The 12,230-nt window shown below is 39.9% G+C and overlaps 1 protein-coding gene across 9 annotated transcripts in view; it reads left to right on the forward strand.

The window, feature by feature from the left end:
- ubap2l (ubiquitin associated protein 2-like) overlaps positions 1-12,230 on the forward strand; it is a 40,842-nt gene that overhangs the window by 9,980 nt on the left and 18,632 nt on the right. For all 9 annotated transcript variants that reach the window (XM_053638770.1, XM_053638769.1, XM_053638776.1 and 6 more), the window contains exons 5-14: positions 415-592; positions 2,820-2,915; positions 3,442-3,487; positions 6,165-6,271; positions 6,995-7,054; positions 7,160-7,212; positions 7,302-7,387; positions 8,175-8,355; positions 11,569-11,770; positions 12,130-12,230. The exon at positions 12,130-12,230 is cut by the window's right edge and continues 216 nt beyond it. In XM_053638770.1, the coding sequence (XP_053494745.1) occupies positions 415-592; positions 2,820-2,915; positions 3,442-3,487; positions 6,165-6,271; positions 6,995-7,054; positions 7,160-7,212; positions 7,302-7,387; positions 8,175-8,355; positions 11,569-11,770; positions 12,130-12,230 (1,110 nt within the window). The remainder of the gene's footprint in view (positions 1-414; positions 593-2,819; positions 2,916-3,441; positions 3,488-6,164; positions 6,272-6,994; positions 7,055-7,159; positions 7,213-7,301; positions 7,388-8,174; positions 8,356-11,568; positions 11,771-12,129) is intronic.

Below are 12,230 nucleotides of genomic sequence, written 5' to 3' on the forward strand. Positions count from 1 at the left end.
GGCGGACGCGCCTGGTGACCAGGAAACTATAAACAAAGCAAGTGAACACTATCTACGTGCCAAGTTATGATGAAACACTTCAAAAATATTGTCAGATCACATGGTTCATATCATAATATTGCATATCTTGGATCACACCACCAACGTGAGCACAGCAGAAACCCCTCCATAGACTCCTGTGTAGTGATGAGGTGTGTGTGTGTGTGTGTGTCGGAGAGCAATGTAAAGCCCCAATATGTGACGTAGATTAACTTGTTCTTTGAAAGTTAAGTCAAGCTGGTTATTATATTTTTTGATGAAAGGATTGAGCACAGCATTTGTATGCTTATTAACTCATCCTCTTTTACAAATTGCACCTTGTTTAATATCTGATCAAAGTTGGGCCTCATATAAAGGTTTCTCTCTTGTCCACAGGATTCATGGGAAATGGTCGGAAAGAAGAAGGGGGTGTCGGGCCAGAAGGAAATCGCACAGACAGATGGAGGAGAAGAAGGGAAGGAGAATCGAGAGAGAGGAGGAGAGAGAGATGTCGTAGCACGCCGTAGAGGAGGGGCTCCGAGGAGGGGGCGTGGAACCAGCCGTGGACGAGAGTGTGAGTATAGACGCTTTATTCACAAGACTCCAGAAAAACCTAAAAAATAAACCCTGAAAACTTTTTTTTTCTTCTTCTTTCCCTTCCTGAGAAAAGCATCTCCTCTCTATCATCTCTTCCCTTTTCTCTTCCGCTTCTCTCTCCTCTTCAGTATAGTGTGTTGTTTATATAGATGCTCATGTCATGCTTTAGCAGAACCCCAGAGTGCTTGGACGGCACTCTTGGAGAACGTTATAAAATTAACCCCTATTGCTTTAACTTTAACACACTGCCCAGTGCTACACTGGAGGTGTTGCAGTATGAGGTGTGTTTGTGTTCCTATTTGAGAACTAAATTAACTAAGGCTGGTTTGGATTTTTGGAAAGGTTGCAGAGAGGGAGTCAAGCAGAAAATTGTGTAATTCATATAAATGTGGTAGGCTTAAATGAAGAAATTTAAAATCTGTTTTAGGTGTTTATTTCATTTTTTTATGAACGCTTTAAGTGCAGTTAATTATTTGTCATGCTGTACGTGGCAATAGGCAATTGCTTGAAGCCGTGGGCTGCGTCCTAACCCGCGTACTTACCGTCTATATAGTAGCCGAGATGCATGTATTTCTCCTACTACAGGCCTATAGTAGGCAAGTATGCTGTTTGGGACGCAGCTGAACTCTCTTGTTCGCCGTAAAACGTAAAACTGCCGTGTGTGATCGTGTCCTGTCGCAAAATGCGGTGAAAACTCTCACACGACGTTCATAATGTGATTAATGTGTTTACATGTCTGTAATACACGTCCATAATGCGACTAAAACAGGAGTACTCCACCTGTCTTAATTCGATTATTGCTTACTTCGAGTATGACCTTAATCGGATTAAGGTAATTAAAAATTGCTGTTTACATGGTAGTTTTTTAATCAAAGTATGGTCTTAATCGGGTTAAGAGTGGATTATTGTTGTCCATGTAAACGCACTGACTGTTGGGCAAAACACTAGCAAAACACTAGCATGGACAACAGTAATCCACTCTTAACGTTTTACGGCGAACAAGAGAGTTCGGATGCGTCCCAAACCGCTACTTGCCTACTATATGCCTGTAGTGGGGGAAAATACGTGTATCTCGGCTACTATATAGACGTTAAGCACGCGGTTTGAAACGCAGCCCACGGCTTCAAGCAGTTGTCTATTGGCACGTACAGCATGACAAATAATTAACTGCACTTAAAGCGTTCGTAAAAAAATGAAATAAAAACACCCAAAACTGTATACGGTACCATAATGAAGACAAACTGTATGTCGATACGTGAAATTCTGGAAGGACGTGGGACGGCGTGGCGCGGTGACGTAATGACGCGGGCTGTTAATCTAATTATGTTCTATAACATGTAAAACGGGAACATGACGAGTATTCTAAAAGCGACTCATGTAAACACCTTAATCACATTATTATCTTACTCAGAGTAAGGTCAATAATTAGATTACTGCTGTCCATGTAAACGTAGTCACTGACTCCTGTTGCTGCTTTCATAGAGCAACCTCCGTAAAATTGTAATGCATGTGGATCTGACGTTTTTGCCACTTTACTATAGTGAAACACTTACAGTCCTGTTTTGAATCAGTCTGGGTGATTTAAACAGTGTCAGTCATCAGATTAAAAAAATCAGCTTTTAACGTGTTTCAGAATGTTGTTTTCAACAAGGTAATGTCTGAGGCTCTTACATTTCTCAGAGCTTCTTGGCTTGGGTGTATGGTGTGGGGGGTTGTTGTTTTTGTTTTTTTTTGTGTGTGGTGTGACCTAGTTTGCATCAGCAACTGAGACCAGTTGTGACAACAGCAGCACTTTTATGTTCCCAGCAAGCCTTTGCTTCGAGCGCTCCATACACGCGGTCCCTATACATGCTCCCTCAGAGCACTCCCTGCCAACATTATCCACTTTGCGTAACTTGTATTACGCAAAGTGAATATCTATCTTGGTCAGGTCTGTCTTGGAAGCAAAAAACATTTAAAAGCTGTTGTTTTTTATTATAATTTTTTTTATTGATATGGCAGTCATGGAGTGTTTGCTCCTTTTCTCTGAGTACATCCCTGATCTTATTCATTTAGTTTGGTATAAATCACGTTTAGTTTCTGCATTTTATGCTCTGTATTATTGGGCAGCTAAATCATGGAGCTGAGGAAAAGCTTGTTCATTAATGCCCCCTTATCATCACTCATCACTCTCTCCTTTCTGTTGGTGTTTATGATGCATGTAGTTCGTGGGCAGGAGAATGGTGTGGATGGCACTAAAGCAGGTGGAATAGCGGGCAGGGGGGCGGAGCGTGGCCGCCGAGGACGAGGCAGAGGGAGAGGTGGGTGTTACTTTGGGTTTTAATTCAATGATCTCAATGGGGTTTTGCTGTTAGCTTCTTTAAACAAAACAAGACATTTAATTTTTAGTCACCATTCGACCCCATGTTTCAATATTACTCCAGATATTAAGTTATAAGTCCAGAAATCTTATCCTGCAGGAAGAACGACAGTTAGTGGATTTAGTTTTATACATCTCTATATAAAGATTTTGTAATGATTAATCCTATATGTATAGGATATAATATCCTACAATGTAGGAACCTCTTAACCAAAGTGAAACCTGCACCGTTGAAGGTCACAAATTAATGGTAAATATCGGTAAGGAAGATGTCATGGGTTGGTTTATTTTTTTGTTTTTGTTTTTTTCCTATAAAGATCGTCCTGCGAGTTTCGTGTCGTGTGAAGTGTTTACTCTCTGCACACTTAAAATGTTTATGCAGATTAGCCAAGCAAAGCACAAACTGTACTGTGTACTCGATTCCAGAGCTGTGTCTTACTGGAGTGTGTGTGTTTGAATCCTTTTAGGTGGTGCTGGTAGGAGAGGTGGAAGGTTTTCAGCTCAGGGCATGGGGTAAGTTTAAGTCTCTGGTGTGACTGATTAAGTGCTCGCTGTATTCATCTTCCCGATCACTTCTCACTCTGAACACCACCAGTTCTGATCACTATACTATATTACACTATACACATTTACTCTTATTACATCACATTATGTTCAGACCTGCCACTCCTTATACATTTTATGTAGGAGCTCCATAATTTAACAATTAAGTTATTGCTCAAAAAAATGATTGATTCCATTCATGATAATGTTCAATTTGATTCTCAGAATATTTTAAACAAAATTTAATGAAGAAAAATTATGACTGAAAAAGCAACGCAAAACTATGTGCATTTTTGTCTGTATAAAATGAAATAAATTCAAAATTGCTGTGAAGGGAGGTTTAATATTGCAAATGGCATGTATTGCAAGTTTACCATACCTTCAAAATAAATATTTAAATTTAAGTTCTCCCAAATAATTTTATTGCATGTGTGATCTATGGATTTTGAAAATGATCGATTGAAACATGATGAGCTCTGTAGCAGAAATAGAACTCCAAATTCAGCTAAAATGCCCGATTTCAGCAACCTTTTGTGTTTGAAAGCTACTGAAGATAACTGTTTTAACATAGTTGTGTAACTGTATAACGTATTATGTTGGCCATTGCAATCTGGAGCTATCGGTCTGTCGGACTTCACGAGTGCAGGTCTCGCAGGCTTTCCATGCAAGAGCACGGTGCCTGTGGGTATGTCTTAATCAGCTACCTAGCTCGGTACATGGTGAATGAGTATATGGCGTACACGAGTTTGGGCACTGATAAGCACCCTGGCTCGCTAATCATTGGCACACTGATAACTGAATTTCCAGTGACATGACTATGTACTCGTGTTGTACAATGTCGCCAAAAATTAAAACCATTTTAAAATAATAAATAAAATTAATACCATTTATAAAACATTTTTTGTGTATAATTATGTTAATATTAAACTTGTAATTTCATGACTTTAATGAATCTGAATTGGAAAAATTACAAACCAATGAAATGACTGCACTTTTATTGAAATGAACACACCAAAACTAAAACAATATTTAATATTATTCTTTATTCAGTTCTGTAACAAACAGATTTTTTCATCCAATTATCCAAATAATGTAATGTTAACTATTATGATGTGCAAAACAGCAGTAAAGTAGTAAACTTGGCAGCTCTAGGCTAGCATATTGCAAATACAGTAAGTTTAAATATGCTACACAATTGTTTTAATGAAAACAACAGGCAAAACACAGAATGGCAGAGGGCCTCTATTCTGTTGTTGTTTTGATGTACTCTGCATACTGAACCGGATGTCATGTTTTCAGGTAGTGTATCAAACTTGTCGTGGAAAAGTGCTTCGACACCTCACCCCCTCTTGAAATTTCTGCTGAACAAACACTGCAGATTTGTTGACCTTATCAGAAAGTTTGAAGTATTTCCAAACCGCTGACATTATCGCCCTTTGCCGGGTAGCACCATGATAACCGTCGGCTAGATATGTCTTAGCGCTGAGCAATTGAGGGGCGGGATGGGCATGGCATCATATATTGTCGGCTCATGTTTTTTTTTTTCCTCTTTCTGCCAGAAATCGAAAATGGCATTTTCAGCGGCTGAAATTTCGGCGCATCCCTAGTTAATTTTTTTTTTTTTTTTTTAATCGCTGATGTAAGTAATCATTTGAGAGTTACAACAACGATAACAAGCTATTTACATTTGTAGCCAGAAGTTGAGTTTGTGGTCCCCTGCCTTTTTTTTTTTTTTTTGGAGCTGAGAGGCATTAGAAAACGTTTCAAGTAAGGGAACATAGTGGATGCTGACTGATTTTTGCAGTGCGTTGTGGGATTTTTTTATTCTATAACTTTTTTTTTTTTTTTTTTAAAGGGAGCAAATGTTCCAGTGCACTGGAAGGATTTTGGATTGAGACTGAGATAGGGATCTGTTTCACCCTATATGTTTTACCTATGTGCAGATTATGCCCTCTAGTGTTTAAACAGTGCAACTGCATTACAAGCATAATTAATAAAATACATCAACAGAGAAAGTGTCAGCTAATGTGGATGTTAAGACAGCTGTGAAAAGGATTTTCAAACGAACATTTGTAAAATGGATTGTGTCAAGTTATATTGATTGTCGGCTCTGATTTTGATTTTATTAATGAATGGTAAGTATGTTAAGAGTTCTGTAGCATAGGAATTGGTCAAATTGAAATGCTGTAAATGAATCATTTTGGTTTTTAATATATTTTAAATACAACCCAGTGAATATATTATTTGAAAAAGGATCAATAAGTTAATTTGATGATCAAAATAATCATCAGTTGCTAACAGTTTGTATTGTACTGCAGCAGCTACTAGAACTAAGTGTCAGACATTTTGTTTTCACTTTTTCTGCTGCTACCATTTTGTCCACTGTGTATACAGCCTGTGCTGGTTGTGTTCATTTTTAAAGGATTTGCTTTCTCAGTTACAGCGTAATGTATCCTGCTTCACTGCATTTGCAGCCTGATCTAAAGATCAGAGGAATTTTATAATGGCCTTCCTAGTGTGCTCCTATCTCACACCCTCACTCTTTCCCTCACCCTCAGCTGCACCCTCCAGAATTTATTCTCTGAAGTCACTGTAGTTAACCTTCATTGCTTTTTGAGACCTTTTATATTCTCTCTGTCTTGTTCAGTACGTTTAACCCAGCGGACTATGCTGAGCCAGCGCAGACAGAGGAGAGCTACACCATGGGAAGCACTTGGAGCAACACGGGCAACTTGGAACCAGAAGATGGCGCCAGTTTGTATCCCTCCTTTATTCTCACTTATATTATTTACTTTTCTTTTGGATCATGTTTGTTTTATTTTGCTTTAAAGTGGTGAATATCGCCAATATTATCTGTTGCGTAAACTTTTATAGTCAAAAATCGACAGTCACATCCAGTCAGGAGCGCATTAAAATGTTATCATTTTTAATTTGGTCTTAATTTATCAGGTCGTAATATCCAGCCACTTTTATTCTGTATTGTGATTTATTCCTCAGCCTCTAGGTGTTGGAGGCGTTATGTTTTCAGGTTGTCTGTGTGAATGTCTGTCCGAGAATCTCATTGGCGCTATGTCTGAAGAACGAGTGGTTAAACGTTTGTGGGATTTATAAGGAATCATAATCTTAACCAGCAGATGAACTGATTAGATTTTGGAATTGATCCAAACAGGTTCAAGGTCACAGCAAGGTCAAAAGTCTGAAATAGTTTCTCTTCAATAGCTTCCTTCCTGTTGTAGACACGAGTTAATAAGAAGGATTAAACTTTTCATTGAGTTCTACTTGTAAAGCCTGGTGTGTACACACAAGGGCATCATGGGTAAACATGGCATGCTTTCCTACAGTGAACTTTTGTTTATACCTCATCTGTGTAATTCAGTAAATACTGGTGTAGTTCAGAGTACACACTAATGCTATGGGCAAGTATGATGACTTCATGCTGTGCAAGCATCTGTTTGATTTGTTGTTATATTTTTGTAGGACTCGAGTTTTCTGGAGGAGAAGGAACAAATTATGCACGGAAGTTCGACTCTGCTCCTGGTATGTATGCCAGCCATCTTTATACATTTTTGTCCCTTGTGTAATAATCAGACTTTCTGCCGGTTCTGTATTGTAACTCGTCTTCTTTTGTGTTCCCTTTCTCAGGTGCATGGCGATCTCCTACAGAAGAATGGGGCACTGAGGACTGGACTGAGGATGTAAGAAATACTTAAGCTAAAATAAGGAAAATATTTCATTTTATTGTGACGTTAAACACATCAGCTCTTCTTTCTGGATGTGTCTTCAGTTGTCAGAGACGAAGATCTTCACTGCTTCCAGCGTGGTGTCCATGCCCATGCCTCAGGAGAACGTAACCATAACCGCTGGACAGAGGTATGTCATGATTTAAGGGAAGGATACTGTAGTTTTAGTTTCTGTTTTTGGGAAGTTATCCAGATGTTCAGCCAGCTTGGGTGTCTGTGTGTCATTTCATTTATGCTAACGCATTATAGGTCAGCTCGCTGCTAATTTTAAGACCGCATGACCAAAGATCGAGGGCATATTTTGAGAAATGTGAGGTGTTTTGATGTTTTATTCTTCCCACAAATCTGAACCAAATGCATCTGGACCAGACTGACTGTTCTGGGATATACTGGTGCTGTTACTTCACCCAGAACCACTGTAAAATGTCCTAATGTCCTCTAATCCAGATGTTGGAGTTTGTACTGGCTGTTGGAGTCCAGCAGGGTGTTTGGATTAAGGCTGGGTGATATTACAATGTAATATCGATATCATGATAAATCTGTCATATGTTAACAGTTTCAGAGAGAGTTACTTTATTAACCATTTATTATATGCAATATGGCCAATTAGCATAGTTTATGTACAACCCCAGTTCTGAAAAACATGGGACAGTATGGAAAATGATAAACAAAGAGGAGTGATTTATAAATGTACTTTGACTTGTATTTAAACAACAAACGTATTAAGACAAGGTATTTGATATTTTACCTAATCGACTGCATACTTTTTTTATTATTATTAAGATAAATGTTTATTTTGAAATTGATGCATGCAACACGTTCCAAAAAAGTTGGGATGGGGCAATTTAGGACTAAAAGCATGGTAGCTGATAATGATCATTAAGTGTGTGTGTGTGTGTGTGTGACTCCCAACACAGGATCGATTTAGCAGTGCTATTGGGGAAAACACCGCCCTCCTCCTCCTCTGAGACCGAGTCTGCTCCACTTGATGCCCCTCAGCCCCCATCTCTATCCCAGTCTCTGGTTTTTAGCAACTCCAAGCAGTCTGTGTCACTCTCCCAGCCCTCCTCCAGCACCTCATATAATCCGCACAGCATGGTGAGAGCGCTTTAAAACAAATGGTGCTGAAAGTATTTATTTATTTCTGGTTTGCATTGCTTACAAGTAAAGACAGTGTGATGCTTTTTTTTTCTCTCTGATACCAATCCCATATTGTTTTCTTTAAAAACTACTATGTACTAAAACGAAATTCTCAATTAAATTCTTTCACACAAAAACACTAACGTTACAGTATAACTAAAAAAAAAAAAAATCCTAACCAACCCTCTAAACATTTGTGCTTCCAAAAATACATTTCGTTTCCAAATCCAGTTCCAATCTTTGTTTGTTACAGCATCTGCTGTCCAATACATCACCCCCCCCCTTTTTTTTCGTTCAAAGAATCCACCCTGTGTAGCTATAGCATAGCTCCATGCATGCTGAGCTGCACACACCCGCTCCACACTAATCAGAAACAAAAAACTATTCAGTAGTTTGTTTATTATGATTTTGTTTGAGTAAAAAATTGTTAAATAATATTAACTGGTTAAGTGAAAAGGGAAATAGTGGAAATGGTGAAAATAAAAGTAGCTTGTTACTGGAAAAGCTACATTATTTTGAAAATAGCTCTGCTACTGCCACCCAACTAAAACATGTAGTTAAGTTATGGCACTTTTCTACTGCATGGTACGGCTTGACTCTGCTCGCTTTTTGGGGGCTTTCCACTGTGGATAGTACTTGGTTTCTGGTACTGGTGTGTTTTTTTTTTTTTTTATTATTTTTTTATATGTATATATGTAATACAGTATCTCACAAAAGTGAGTACACCCTTCACATTTTTGTAAATATTTGATTATATCTTTTATTGTGACAACACTGAAGAAATGACACTTTGCTACAATGTAAAGTAGTGAGTGTACAGCTTGTATAACAGTGTAAATTTGCTGTCCCCTCAAAATAACTCAACACAAAGCCATTAATGTCTAAACCGCTGGCAACAAAAGTGAGTACACCCCTAAGTGAAAATGTCCAAATTGGGCCCAAAGTGTCAATATTTTTTTGGCCACCGTTATTTTCCAGCACTGCCTTAACCCTCTTGGGAATGGAGTTCACCAGAGCTTCACAGGTTGCCACTAGAGTCCTCTTCCACTCCTCCATGACGACATCACGGAGCTGGTGGATGTTAGAGACCTTGTGCTCCTCCACCTTCAGTTTGAGGATGCCCCACAGATGCTCAATAGGGTTTAGGTCTGGAGACATGCTTGGCCAGTCCATCACCTTCACCCTCAGCTTCTTTAGTGTGTTTGGGGTCGTTATCATGCTGGAATACTGCCCTGCAGCCCAGTCTCCGAAGGGAGGGGATCATGCTCTGCTTCAGTATGTCACAGTACATGTTGGCATTCATGGTTCCCTCAATGAACTGTAGCTCCCCAGTGCTGGCAGCACTCATGCAGCCCCAGACCATGACACTCCCACCACCATGCTTGACTGTAGGCAAGACACACTTGTCTTTGTACTCCTCACCTGGTTGCCGCCACACACGCTTGACACCATCTGAACCAAATAAGTTTATCTTGGTCTCATCAGATCACAGGACATGGTTCCAGTAATCCATGTCCTTAGTCTGCTTGTCTTCAGCAAACTGCTTGTGGGCTTTCTTGTGCATCATCTTTAGAAGAGGCTTCCTTCTGGGACGACAGCCATGCAGACCAATTTGATGCAGTGTGCGGCATATGGTCTGATCACTGACAGGCTGAACCCCCACCCCTTCAACCTCTACAGCAATGCTGGCAGCACTCATATGTCTATTTCCCAGACAACCTCTGGATATGATGCTGAGCATATGCACTCAACTTCTTTGGTCGACCATGGCGAGGCCTGTTCTGAGTAGAAACTGTCCTGTTAAACCGCTCTACGGTCTTGGCCACCGTGCTGCAGCTCAGTGTCAGGGTTTTGGCAATCTTCTTATAGCCTAGGCCATCTTTATGTAGAGCAATAATTATTTTTTTCAGATCCTCAGAGTTCTTTGCCATGAGGTGCCATGTTGAACTTCCAGTGACCAGTATGAGGGAGTGTGAGAGCGATGACACCAAATTTAACATACCTGCATCCCATTCACACCTGAGACCTTGTAACAGTAACAAGTCACATGACACCGGGGAAGGAAAATGGCTAATTGGGCCCAATTTGGACATTTTCACTTAGGGGTGTACTCACTTTTGTTGCCAGTGGTTTAGACATTAATGGCTGTGTGTTGAGTTATTTTGAGGGGACAGCAAATTTGCACTATTACACAAGCTGTACACTCACTACTTTACATTGTAGCAAAGTGTCAATTCTTCAGTGTTGTCACATTAAAAGATATAACCAAATATTTACAAAAATGTGAGGGGTGTACTTACTTTTGTGAGATACTGTATATAAGTGCCACCTCAGTCGAGGTTCCGAACGAGCCCATACTAAATGTGAGCCACGCATTGAGGGAGTAGGGCATTCTCCTTAATGAGTGGTTCTGTATTGTGGCCGAATAAACGTGTCATTTAATACATACTTTGCATATGGTAATATTCTATTCATTGAAAATTATGTATCATTTTCTCAGTACAGATAAAATTGCCACAAAGGTTTCTGTCTTAGATTTTTACATCTCTCTTGTTACCGATTTCCCAACAGGCATTTATCAAAGTCACTCCTGTCGTGGCTGAATCTAACTTGGTCATGTCGAGCACTATGTAGGTTCTAGAATGCTGTCGTTTTCATCATTAATAGGGTCTGTGTTCAGTGAACAGGAAAGGCATTTGGAATACTGATTGTGTATTTGTACAGAGCTTTGATAATACAACATTATTCCTGCGTGAAGGCAAGTGGAACATGGCACTAAACTGCAGTGGAAGCACAAGCTCAGAAAAGTAAAGTGCGTTGAGCCGTACCCTGCAATGGAAAAGTGGCTTTAGTAGCATTGCTGTTTGTAGCTAGCAAATCCCTAACACTGGGACCTAAGGGGTATTAAACCTTGTACGCACGTTGGACCTGATTTGTATCAGACTTTTAGTAAAGTTTTGTATTTAGATGTTTACATTTAGAGACAGAACTTATAATATATGTTGTATTTACAATGGGTTCAGAAAGGCTGATTTTCTTCATACTCGTGTGTGTGTGTGTGTATGTTGAACACATGTTCTTGACACAGCTCATTTGCATGTAGTGACGCCCACAAAAAAAGTTGCTTGTCCACTAAAAAAGTATGGACTCCTCGTGTATTTTTAACCCTAGGTGAGCATGCTCAGTAAGAGTTTTGGTGACTTGGGAGACTCTAAAGGCACCAGTGGAAACTCCACCAGTGGCTCCCAGTTCCTGGAGCAGTTTAAGACTGCGCAGGCTCTGGCTCAGCTGGCAGCGCAGCATTCCCAGAGCGGCCCATCCAGCACAGGTCCCTCCAGCTGGGAGTCCAGTCCTGCTCCCCTGGCACAGTATGGTAGGAGAGCTTCCTTATCTGAGCGATTAGTGGTGGTTTTCTGGTATTAAACTAATGGCACTGTGTGCTGCTGATGTGACTGTTAATATTGGTGTGTTTGAGATGGTACATTCCATGCAGTGCTGTTATTGTCCCCAGTAATCCCACCTTCTTTACACCAAAAACTTTTATAGTGATACTAAAATAATTGGCTATAACCGAGGAAACGTGTCCTATGTGCTCCTGATGATGGTCTAGCTGAATATAGCACAGTGTTATTTGAAAGTTTTCTTACGCTTGATGCGCTTAAAATTTTTCTCCTTTTCTAACCATCTTTGTGGAACTTGGTCTTTCTTCTGTACTCATTATCATGTATGCAGACATGAAGTCTCAGACAGACCCAGTGCGACACAGTCCCTTCACCAAGCGGCAGCCATACCAGCCCACCTCCTCCACTGCGTCCTCCATGATGGACGCCTTC

The sequence above is a fragment of the Ictalurus furcatus genome, chromosome 12 (assembly GCF_023375685.1).
Source record: "Ictalurus furcatus strain D&B chromosome 12, Billie_1.0, whole genome shotgun sequence".
Classification (NCBI taxonomy): Eukaryota; Metazoa; Chordata; class Actinopteri; order Siluriformes; family Ictaluridae; genus Ictalurus; species Ictalurus furcatus.